Genomic DNA, 13,311 nt, shown 5'->3' on the forward strand with positions numbered 1-13,311 from the left:
AAATAATACGTGGAATTTGCCAGAGAACTGAAAGGAATACGGCACTTGAAGAAAATCACACAAATAATTGTTGGGGAACTAAGAAAAGGTTCTAAGAATTTGAAAAAAAAAGATCTGGAAAAATCAGAATTGAAGGGAAGACTGAGACTATGCAACGGTCAGTAATACTGAAAACAGCTGGAATCTTAAGAAAAACCTTAAAATGTGCAGTTTAATCTACATGAGTGACAAACGCTAACCAGACATATTGAACATGCAACAGAATTAAAACAAAACGATGCGAGTAAAAAAAAACGAAACCGTAAAATTGTATATTGACTTTTCCCCCCTCCAAAAACATGTAGAGCTAGCATCAACTGAAACCACACCAAATAGTTGAAAGATCAAGGAGGATGGAAAGACTTAGGAGGGAATGGACTAACCAAACTTCCACTACTTGGGTACAAAAAAAAACTGAGACCTTAGGGTGCCACCCAAATATCAGTGAAGAAGAATGGTCATTGCTATAGTAAGGTTAATATATGGAAAATACCAATTGTAACAAAAAGGTTTTAACTGATCCTGGTAGGTATTAATGTACTTTTTACTACCACTTTTTTTTGCGCTCGCAATTTTTATTTTTTTGTTTTTGCTCAACCAACAACCTTGCACACATTTCCACTTTCTTTCGTTACGCGTTCGAGCCTGCTTACTAAAACATTTTTTTTTTGCTTAACACACACCTCCAAACAACCAAGCAACTGGGATTGTGTGTTAGACAAACGGAAGATAGGATCATTATAAAGCAAAACAATTATGTAGCATCTATTTTTCCAATAGATATAAAGAAAGGAAGATCCTTAAGGAAAAATCACGAGCTGAGTGAAGAGGAGAAGACAGATTTAAAAAGACCAACAGGTCAAATAATGTGGGTATCTACCCAGACTTGAGCTGATGTATGATTTGATGTATGTAGGATTAGTAAGTTAAATTAGATGATGTTTGTGTCTATTCCTACCTTGGGGGGGGGGCAAAGAACATTAAGATCATAAAAATGATGTTGGCCTATGATATGCCAATGTTTTGGAGGTAGAGGTAGCATTTTATATATATTTGATTGGATCTAACCGCATAACTAATTCGCATCTTTCAGATATGATTCAACAATGAGTACAAGCACAGTCAGTCAAACTTTTGTCCAATCTGCAAGGAGGAGATTGAGGATTCCAGTGATAACTGGGTTGCATTTCAGTGCAAGAGGACAAAAGGAATAAATGATGCCGGTGTAAATCAGAAAGACCATCTTGTAGTTGAAGCTGGTATGAAAGTGCATAAAAGCTGTCGTCAACAATACATTAATGTTAAAAACATTAAAAGCCATGCTGCAAACGAAAGTAGTACTTCAGCATCTTGCATCAATTGAAATGGATGACTCTCGTCTAGAGGAAGCTCCATGTTTCAAAAATAAAAATAAAACAAAGGAAAGAGAACCACAAGACGCTCAAGTGGAGCTTTTGATAGTGCAAAGGACTGCATATTCTGTCAATGTACAATTGATCTGGACAAGGGAAACTTTAGCTGGGTATACACAGACAAATTTGTGGAAACAATTTTGGAGGTTTGTGAATCCCATTCAGATGATTGGAGACTCATGGAAAAATGTTTTTAAAGGGCCGAATTGCATAATATTTACGATATTTACATGCAGCAGGTGACCTTTAGCATCATTCATGTAGTAGAAATTTCAGGAACCTCAAATCTGTACCTTTTGAGTTCCAGTATGCCCCTGGTACCAAGTGCAGAAAGCCAGGCCGTCCTAAAGATGAAGATGAGTATGAAGCATTTCAGAAAATGTGTACTTACATTGAACTGAAAAGAACTGAGCCTTCCAATCCTGATTCTGAACCCTATGACAATTACAGTTTGAAAAAGCATCTTAAAAAGCGTTTTAAGGATTCAATCATATTTTCTGAAGGAGAAGGCTTGGGCGATATTGTCACTATGAGAGAACAAACATCACAGATTCTGAGACCATATTACAAAAGAAAGTGTCAGGAAGATGATGAAGAATCCCAAAAATGTGCTATTATTGAAACTGCTGCCAGATTAATCAAAAGTGATATCGTCTGAGGTTTCCACGATGAAGAATCAGTATCTAAGTAGTGAGGATTTGAAGCTTGATTCGGCGTTTTCATTCATTCCAACTGATCTGTGAATAGCACTGGAAGTATTGTTTGCTGAGAAAGACAAGGTTGCTGAAGTTGGTCATGCCATAATTCAGGCAGTTCGCCCACAAGCTGCCATTGCACCGCTACAAGTGGGACTTGCTGTTCAAGTTCATCATCTATATCGTTCAAAGTTGATTGTGGGTATGCTTCATATACAGAAGTGATAAGATTTGAAAAAAAATATTGAAAAAATGCGGCAGATTGTGTGGAACCTAATGTTCTAGGTGGAGATGTAGATTTGCTGGAAATGTCTGTTCTTTTTGCCACTGATACTGTGGATCACAATCTTAACACTCTGGATGACAAAGATAAACCTCTGTTTGCTTAGGCAATTCGAGATCATGTTGCAGCCTTTTCAAAACAAATATTAATATTTAGCCTAGTGCGAGTGAATAGGAAAAAATGTATAACGTCGAGGTGGCCATCTATATATATATATATATATATATATATATATATATATATATATATATATATATATATATATATATATATATATATATATATGTATGTATATAGGCTCATATTCTAGTATATTTCATATATTAAATAGTTATTAGGGAGCAGCAACACAAGAGTTAGAGGCCAGTAAAAAACAAGAATGTAATAAACATATTGAAAACCATCATTCGATCCTGAGCAACGCCGGGTCTTCTTGTTAATAGGAAATAAATTGAGAAATCTGAATCAGATTGTTTAAATACGTATGGCGAAAAAGTAATTCACATTTTTGACACAATTAATTTCACGCCGCAAGACATTATTCAGACAGGATTTTAGTAGTAAAATAAACGCGAAAGAACATTTCAGAAAGACGTAATCATTTTTAAGATAACTGTTGTGGTGGCACACATTCATTTGCATATGTGGATAGTAATTACACATAAATAGGAAGACTCAGTTAGTCTGAGTGTGTGTTCACCAGAAGCCACCGTAGGCCGCCGAGAGCAGATATGTTTCTCCAGCAAAGACTCTCTTATTTGACACCATTATATAAATATCCTGTAAATATACCTTTTCCTAATACACTTCTTATTTGATCTACCTTTGTTTGTTGAGTCGTCATTTGTATTGCTTTCTACGTTACTTGTTTCAACCTGCAAACTTAACAGTGACGACGAGGATGAACGTCAAATATAACAGTTTGACGAAGAACTGGAAAGAGCTCACTAAAAAAAAGTACAATGCAACAGTTGACCTTTCTAAGGAATACAAGTTTTGACGAACGAAATAGTCGTAAAAACGGATTTTACGCTAAAGAAAAGTTCGAATCAAGCGGAAAAAAATGAATAATTCAGCGAACATTGGAAAACTGCAAAATATTTTCCTCGCGAAGTACAACACTAAAAGAAAGAAACGGTTGTTTCCCAAATTCCAAGAACAAAAACTACATTCAGGTTAAAAAAAAAAAGTAACCTCGATTAATAGTATTTTATTTACTAAAATACTAGTCGAAAAAAAAGAGACAAACCAAATCCTTTAATTGCAGTCTCAAAGAAAAAAAAACTCGAACGTGGCAAAAAAAGCGACGATTTACGCCGTTTCCGGTGGAATCCATCTTAAAAAAAAATAAAATAACAAACTGTAAAAGTGAATTTTTGCAAAGCGACAAACAGATTCGTATTACGAAATTACGAAGAACAGATTCGTATTACTAAATTAAAGGAAGTAACATACGGAGAAAAAACGTTCACCAGTGGATTTCCTAAATTGCTGTAAATACCAACTAAAGACTTTTTGGTAAACTAAATTTTTCTCTTCGGTATTTAAAAAAAAATACCACAATTAAACTAAAATCAAGGAAAGATTTTTTTATACTAAAGTTGTCACTGGATAACGGATATAAAACAGTAAAACGTCACGCAAAAAAAAAAATTAAATGTAGTCCATACATTTAATTTTTTTCAATTGTGACTTGAGTTGAAAAACGTTTTTTTTTATGGAAAGAGTTGTACCTAAGTTCGGCTGTTATTTATTAGGAAATGCCTAAAACGGAAAAGTAAATCGTATTTTGTGGTTTCAGCAAAAGCCTCAGTTCTTATGTTGTGGTTGGATGAGCTTGACTCGCTAGCGAAGTGAGAAAATATTATTCGAGCAGCGATATTACTATTGAAAACAGGACTATGAACAATTCTTTTTTGTAACACAAGCCATTTTATATGGGACGGATATTGTGTTGCATGTGAAATTGTACAATTTTTCTTCGTAACTGCATTACTGCTACTGAAGGATACAAAAAAAATGGAAGATTTATCTAGAATGTTAATGCAATTTTTGCAGACGCAACAAAAGGCGCAATCCGAGCTAGATGCACGTAGAGAGGAGAAATTATTGAAATGGCAAATGGAACAAGAAGAAAGGCAGAAGAAATTACAATTTGAACAAGAAAAAGGCAAATGAAATTACAATTTGAACAAGAAGAAAGGCAGAAGAAATTACAATTTGAATATGAAGAAAGGCAAAATGAACGTTTTGCTAAAATACTGGAACTATTAAAGACTAATCGAGAAAATGTCGACAGTACTAATTTCTCGCATACAACTATAGTTAATAGCATGGACACATTTAATTATGTGCCTGAGGAAGAAAAGACTTTTGAAGCATACTATACAAGATACGAGAATGTCTTTCAACTGGACTGTAAAAGTTAGCCAAATAGCCAGAAAGTGAGCCTTTCACTCAGGAAGTTGGGTGTAAGAGAACACAGCAAGTTCGTAGATTATATACTACCTAAAAGCACTACGGAATTAGATTTCATGGAAGCTGTAAAATTACTAAAAGAATTATTTAATCCGAATATATCTCTTTTTCATAAGAGATGGTTGTGTATGAATCTAAGGAAGATGGACAACCAAGATTATTTGACATACGCATCAGTTGTCAATAAAAACTGTGATAATTTTAAGCTAGCGGAACTAACAGTAGATGATTTCAAATGTCTAATCTTCGCACAAGGGTTAGTCTCCACGAAAAATGCAGAAATACGCAGACGAGTGTTGTCTAAGCTGGAATCTGCGCAAGATTTAACACTTCATAAATTAGCAGAGGATTGTGAAAGGACCATTACACTAAAAAAGGATTCAAAAAAGATAGAAGAATCCGGAGTGGCATATGTAAGAAAGGTTAGAAAACCATACACTCCAACCAAGAACTATACAAATAAAAGCAGTCAAAACGGAACGAAATATTCCAAATATAATAATTATAATTATAGTAAAGAATATAACAAGTCTCTTCCTAGATATAACTGTAAGAGATGCGCAGAAAGATATTGGGAATCGGATTGCCCTTATAAGAAGAAAAAATGCTACATTTGCAAGAAAGTCGGACACAAAAGCGATTGTTGCAGATATAAAGATTTCACCAGAAAGAGAGTACAGCAAACAAAATCAAATGAAAAATTAGACAAAAATCGGCGAAAATACATAAAAGCGGAAATATTTAAAACGTCAATAAAATTACAACTGGATTCAGGATCCGATATTTCTATAATAAACTTGAATACATGGAAAAAGTTTGGTAAACCAACCATGATGAAAACAAGTAAATCAGCTCGGACGGTAACTGGTGGTGAGATAAAATTTGAAGAAGTTATCCTTCCGATAAAATTGAAAGGGATTACGAAGAAATTAAAAATGTTCGTATTGAAAAATAGCGAAAACCTGTTTGGAATAGATTTAATTGAGAAATTTGAACTCTGGGATAAGCCAATTAATACATTCTGTAAAAAAAAAATAGAATGTACTACTCCAACAACAGAAAATATAAAAGAGAACTTTAAAAAAATTATTCTCTGATGTATTTATGACTAAATTAGGTCGTTGCAATAAATTTAAGGCCTCGTTTGAACTTAAAGCAAACACTAGCCCAATTTTTAGTTTTGGGTTGGAAAACACTAGCCCAGTTTTGGGTTGGAAAACACTAGCCCAGTTTTTAGTTTTGGGTTAGAAAAAATTAATAAAGAATTAGACAGATTGGAACAGACAGGAATACTATCAAAAATAGAACACAGCGACTGGGCAGCCCCCACCGTATATGTAAAGAAAAAGAATGATGAAATCAGCGTTTGATAAACTATTGTCCGAAACACTACACACATGATAAGAAAGAAATATAACTCAGGAGATCGAGTATATTTCAAGTGCTACAGGAATAACACTTCTTACTGGGAATGTGGAGTAGTGGATAAACGCATTGGTGATTGTACATACATGATTAACGGTCCACAAAATATACATAAAAGGCACCTGAACCAAATAAAAAACGCCACATTCAAGATGGTGATTATACAACAGCAGTCGAAGAGGAGGAAACCATGGACATCATATACGAATCCTTTAATTTGGAACCGCCTCAATATACACCTGAACCCCGAAGATCAGGTAGAAAAAGAAAGTTTAATGAACCATTAATGTTAAATCCCAAGAGAAAAAGATATTGAAATCTGTGCGACTTCAAATCTTGGGAGGAGGGTGTTGTGGTGGCACACATTCATTTGCATATGTGGATAGTAATTACACATAATTAGGAAGACTCAGTTAGTCTGAGTGTGTGTTCACCAGAAGCCACCGAAGGCCGCCGAGAGCAGATATGTTTCTCCAGCAAAGACTCTCTTATTTGACTCCATTATGTAAATAGCTTGTAAATATACCTTTTCCTAATACACTTCTTATTTGATCTACCTTTGTTTGTTGAGTCGTCATTGTATTGCTTTCTACGTTACTTGTTTCAAACCTGCAAACTTAACAGTGACGACGAGGATGAACGTCAAATATAACGATTCATAAGCTGTGTAGGTGTGTACTTCGAGCAGTTGAACTATACATGAAAACGTAACTTACATGATGCAATAATGATATGCATGTAGTCGCTTTGTTCTTCTGGATTGGAGGAACGGAAACGTATTTGAGTAACTGGCAGATGGCAAGCCAATGTGTCTTCATCGACAAGTTGATGACGAAACTGGCCAGTTTTCATATCGTAGATCTGAATAAGAAAAACAAATCAACCAATGAAATCAATGAATATTTTATATTCGGATTTTCACATTTAAACGAAGCACTTGTTCAAGGATATCTTTTCTGTACACGCAGTCACTATTTTGCGGGCTTTTTTTTTTCGAGAAAATAATGATAATAATAACGAAGAAAGATTTGAATTCACACTCGCATACATTTTTCTTTTATTGTAATTTGAAATCATTAATAAGAAAAAATTAAAATAAAATGATGGGGTACACCCAGAGATCATTCTATGTGTAGTTGAATGCTCTACCACTGATATATTTATATATGTATGTATGTATGCATGTATGTAAATCTATATATGTATCATGTAAGAAATACGAGAGCAAGATTAGATGGTAGTGTGTGTGTTAAATCATTTTCTTTCGGGTGACTGTCGTTTAATTGTTATTACCTTCCATTTCTTGTAATAAATCATTTTACCAAGAATTCTTCATAAGTTTTGGTTTCGGTTATAGCTGATTGCACTCAAGTCATCTCTCTTTTTTATAAATAATTTTACCAAGAATTCTTCTTAAGTGTTGGTTTCAGTTTCGATTACAGTTGAAGGAACTCAAGTTTTATATATATATATATATATATATATATATATATATATATATATATATATATATATAATTATTCACTGACACGTATTTCGTCGTCTACGACTCATCAGAGTGGCTGAATCTAGCGAGATTCGAAATCGAGACCTAACGGAAATGAGCCTGACCTCTTTAACCGCTGGTCCATCTCGCCGACTGTTTGGATATATCGCGATTTATTTAGATGTTATTTGTTTTTGTTATTGCGATGCGTTTTTTTAATAAATTCAATTATTTACGAAAGGGCATTTTTACCTAAATGCGAGTATAATTTTTCCTTTAACCAATTTGTTTCTTCCTATGTTTTGGGTTTGGTTTCGATTCAAGTTGATGCACCCAAGTAATATGAATATATTTTTTTACTTTTGAAATCACAACTTTATAATATATAAGAATCGATAGAAAATTGACTTTTTAATAATATATACGAAATCTGCATAAATTAAAATATATTTAAACGTATTTTATGACCGGGTTACGGCGGGCGTCTCTGCTAGTTATCATAAACATATGTTCATAAATTATATATATATATATATATATATATATATATATATATATATATATATATATATATATATATATATATATATATACTAGCATGAGTGTACGGCGTTGCCCGGGTGTTTGGAGGTGTGTGTTGAGCAAAAAAAAAAGTGGTAGTAGGAAGGCAGGCTCGAACCCAAACCAGAAGTGACGTAGGTTTTAATTAAGGCTGGACAATCGAAAAGAGGGGGTGACTTTCGAAAATATCGGCGAAAAAAGCGACTCCTCTCTGTAGAAAAGGGCCCAGTTGAAGGTGAAGATATAAATGTTTTTAGCCAATTTTTCGATATTTGTTGTCTGAAGGCTCGAGCTTCAAAGGGATACTGATCTTGTAAAATCCGATGCCTTTGTCGAAAGTTTTATGCAGACATGCAAAGATACATACATAGATTTATATATTTGTAGCTCAAATGTTCTACCCATCTCTGAATACCCTTTATGTAAAATTTTAAATGTTTAGACCAGAAATTGTCTTTAGTAATTTGGTAGAGACCGCAGAGGTCAACTTTTTTTAAACTTTGGCCCCTATTATGACCCCTATACATTTATTGTTTTGGGCTCAAATCAGATTATTAAGTTTGATTCATGTCTAAGGAACCTATATCTAAATATTCAAGTGTTTGGACCCAAAATTGGCAGAGGAATTTAGTAGAGTTCTCACAGGTCAAATCGTTGAACTTTGACCTCTTAACAGCCAAATTTTCAGCCGAAAACTGATCACAAAGATTTTCCCAAATTTCAGTACCTTGTATATCAAATTTTGATTCTGTAGACTGAAAGTTGACAGAGTTATTGTGTAGGGAAATGTACACAGACAGACACTTTTACTTTTATAGATATATAGATATCTGTGGCCATTTTATACAGCCCTCTCCTTTAGTGTCTTCACTCCATGCCATCACCCTTCTCTGCTATATCATATTATCTCCCTAGTTCTCACATTCCCAATTCCTTATACCTCCAAATTTCTCTCAAGTCCTCAATTAGCTTAAATTCACCTAAATTAGTTTAACCTCTATATATACCCTGCACACTCCTCGTCCATTCGACATATCAGATACCTTAATATCCTCCCAATTTTCCTCCGGTCCTGGATATGACCTTAAACTATATCCGATGATGAGGTCCTAGCTTGTGGCTTTTGGGGAGTGTGGAGCCACCCCTTAATTGGCATTATTCCCAGGTCCACTCTGACCCAGAAATATATTCTATTAAAAAAATTTTATTCAAAATCAATGAATTCGGCATTAAATAACCTGAGAAGGGTTGATATGCCGTAAAACAAAAACAACCAACCAATTTTCCTCAATTGAAATGTTTGACGTCTATATATATTCAGACTTTTTTTGCTGTATCATAAGTCTTCAGTGCACACACACAAACACACATACACTATTTATATACATATATATATAAGACTTTTTCGTTCTTCAATGCGTTTATTCACACAAACACACACACAAAAAACACGCATACACTATTTATATACATATATATATAAGACTCTTTCGTTCTTCACACAAACACACACACATACACACACAAACACACACACACACACAAACACACACACACACAAACACACATACACACACAAACACACACACACAAACACACATACACTATTGATATGCATATATATATGACTTTTTCTTTCTTCAAACACACACACAAACGCATATAAATATATTCTTTATCTGTGCCTAACACCACATGAAAGTGCGTGTATTTTTTTAATTGCTAAGATTAAATAATTTACTTACTGAAGCATGCGCTGCCAAGTTTCGATACTAAAATAGGCAAGAAACAAAAAAAGAAATAACATTACATCCCATTAAAAAATTATACAGCTTATATGTATCAAAATATTATTTTATAGATAACGGATACTACGTAAGCTTACAAAATGATTACTGCAAAATGTTTTCACTGAGTGTAAATTGTTGCAATGTAAAATGCTTTACGAACGTGAAGATTCCACCCTTTCATCAACTGAAGTGGTAACGTATTCTCTTTTTACCTCTTTTCCCGCCACACATAAGGCATATTGCCACTTAAAAGTAAGAGGCCACTATTTGAGATCGTGTTTAACGGTGATATGTGGAGAGTTGAGTAGTAGGATTCTGTTCATATTACATTTAAACTTCTGCAGTTTAGTACAGTCTGGGAAGCAGGACACTAAGTGGGAATGCTAAAGTCTACAACTCCGATGTAAGAAACTATTAAAGTAGAAAGCTTCCAAACTCTAAGAATTTCAACAATGATTATCTGGGATTTTGGTGTTTATCGTGTTAGTCAAGAGCATATACGTCGAGAATACAGAAATGCTTCGACTTCATCCGTATACATACCATTAAAGTACTTGTAAAACAGGCAGAGATCCAGAATTGCAGCGATGCGACAGTAGTTGGAGCTTTGTTGATAGTACATGATCTATAAGATTTTAGAGTTTTTTTGGGCTCCACGAATAGAAGTAGATGCACCCGCCCACATGTAGCAACAAAACTTTATGCATAGGAACTGTGGCTTTTTTAAAATATAGGATGTAAGTAATTTTGTAGCACGATAGAGGGAGCGTATCTTCTTTGCAGCAGCTTTGGCAATGTTCTCAATGTATTTGTTCTAATTCATGCCTGTGAATGTTAAATTAATGAAGCCCAAGGGTGGGGCTCTCGGATCGAGTTTTATTCATCATAGCAATCGGTGGTTGAGAAGGTGTTTGTAGTTGTTAAAGGAAAGACTCTTAGATTTAGTGGTATTACATGTTACAACCAACTTGCAGCAATATTCCACAACCAACTGAATGTCGTTTTATAGGGTTTCTGCCATTGCCTTGGATATGTGTACCTTCGTTTTCCTATCATATTAATTATAACGCGTGGTATTATCAACAAATATACCACTCTCATACACAATTTTGCCACCGATGTAATTTATGATTTTTTTTTTTTTTAATTCAAATTTTCACCCCAAACAAGGCACAGTGCCACTTTGAAGCAGGGGGCTACTATCAGGGACTTAATTAGCGGGATCATTATGAAGGGAGATGAGTAGAAAGATGTTTGTTAACATTACACTTGAACTTCTGCATATCATTGCAGTTGGGATAGCAGAATCCCGGAAGGGAGTTCCAAAGACCCGCAGTTCTGGGGAAGAAACTATTGGAGTAAAAGGCTTTCTTGCACCTAGGGATCTCTACTGTAAAGGGATGAGACTTAGTAGCTTGTCGGGTTTGTCGGGGGTAGTTACGTCGGGGAGGTACAAGTGTTTGCAGTTCGTCAGAGCATTCACCATTAAAGTATTTGTAGAACAGGCAGAGGGATGCAACATCTCGTCGATGGGACAGAGGATAAAGCCTAGATGACAGTTCAGGACCTATCAGGTTAGCGACTCTCTTTTGAACCCTGTCCAGGAGCGAGAGACAAGCAGCAGATGCACCAACCCAGATGTGACAACAGTACTCCATACATGGGCGAATGGTTGCCTTATAGAGGTATAGGATACTGTCAGGCGTAAGTAGTTTTCTAGCACGGTAGAGGAAGCCAACCTTCCTTGCAGCAGCCTTGGCAATGCTCTCAATGTATATATTCCAGTTCATATTCCCTGTAAACGTTAGGCCGAGGAGTTTAAAAGAAGTACTTTCAGGCAATGTGTTCTTGGTCATTGCTATTAGTGGTAGAGAAGGTTTCTTGTAGTTATTGAAGGAAACAAGCTTAGTCCTAGCAGCATTGAATGTGACCATCCATTTTTGTCCCCATTCCACTACGGATTGGAGGTCATCCTCTAGTGTTTCTGCCATTTCCTTAGATATGTGTTCATTTGTTTTCCCCTCATATCTGTTATAGAGAGTGGTGTCATCGGCAAATATACTCATCTCCGAAACAATTTTATCAGGGAGGTCGTTTATGAATATCAGGAAAAATAGAGGTCCAAGGATAGACCCCTGAGGTACTCCCACATTTATGTCATATTGTTTGGATGTACGACCGTCGAGGACAACTTTGATTTTTCTATTACTTAAGAAGGATTTAATTACATTATGAATTCTTCCAGTGATTCCATATGATCTAATTTTCCTTAGAAGACCATCGTGCCATACCCTGTCAAAAGTCTTAGATATATCAAGGGCCACCGCTCTACCCTCCCCTGTTTTATCCAATGAACAGTATATACGTTCAAAAACTACAGTTAAGATATCTGCTGTTGAACGGGCTTGCCTGAATCCATATTGTTTGTCAGTCAGGAGTTTAGCAGCTGTTAGGTGCTGGACTAGGGCTTGATTAACTAAGGACTCAAATATTTTGGCGAAAAGTGGGAGGAGGCTAATGGGGCGATAATTTAGTGGGTCAGTTCTTTCACCAGAATTCTTGAAGACTGGTACCACAGAGGCGGTTTTCCAGCAGTCGAGAAAACAAGATTCGTTAAGGCATTTATTGTAAAATTTGGAGAGAACTGGAGCAACCTCAGCAGAGCATTTTTTTAATAGCACAGCCGGGATGAGATCTGGTCCACATGCTTTTGAGGTGTCTAGGTTTTTTATAATAGCATGTACCTGAGAAGGGGTGATTTTCAAATCGTCTAGTGTGGCGTCTGTTAGCAGAGGAAAATCAGGGAGTGAGTGGTGTACAGAGTTCAGTGTGGAGTTTGAGGCAAACCGACTAGCAAGCAGATTAGCCTTGTCAGTTGCCGTGCAAGCAACCTCATGATTGTTTGATAGTGGGGGAATAGTTGACTGTCCATTATTTACTACGCTGTTGTAGATATTCCAAAAATCCCGAGTTCCTAATTTCTGTGCTTCGATGCGTTTTCTGGTGGTTTCAGAGTAATCTGTCTTAGCTGTCTCTATCACTCTCTTACAATTATTTCTAGCTTCTATAAACTTCTGTTTATTTGAGCTGGACTTATGTCGGTTGAATCTGCGAAACGCATGCTGCCTTTGACAAATGGCAG

General features: G+C 35.5%; 1 protein-coding gene across 2 annotated transcripts in view; it reads right to left on the minus strand.

Annotated features, from left to right (window-relative positions):
* LOC145287598 (WD repeat-containing protein 25-like) overlaps positions 1-13,311 on the minus strand; it is a 137,477-nt gene that overhangs the window by 72,266 nt on the left and 51,900 nt on the right. For both annotated transcript variants that reach the window (XM_080135460.1, XM_080135494.1), the window contains one exon: positions 7,049-7,193. In XM_080135460.1, the coding sequence (XP_079991586.1) occupies positions 7,049-7,193 (145 nt within the window). The remainder of the gene's footprint in view (positions 1-7,048; positions 7,194-13,311) is intronic.

Source organism: Euprymna scolopes, chromosome 1 (assembly GCF_053919585.1).
Source record: "Euprymna scolopes isolate OS-2025 chromosome 1, ASM5391958v1, whole genome shotgun sequence".
Taxonomy (NCBI): Eukaryota; Metazoa; Mollusca; class Cephalopoda; order Sepiida; family Sepiolidae; genus Euprymna; species Euprymna scolopes.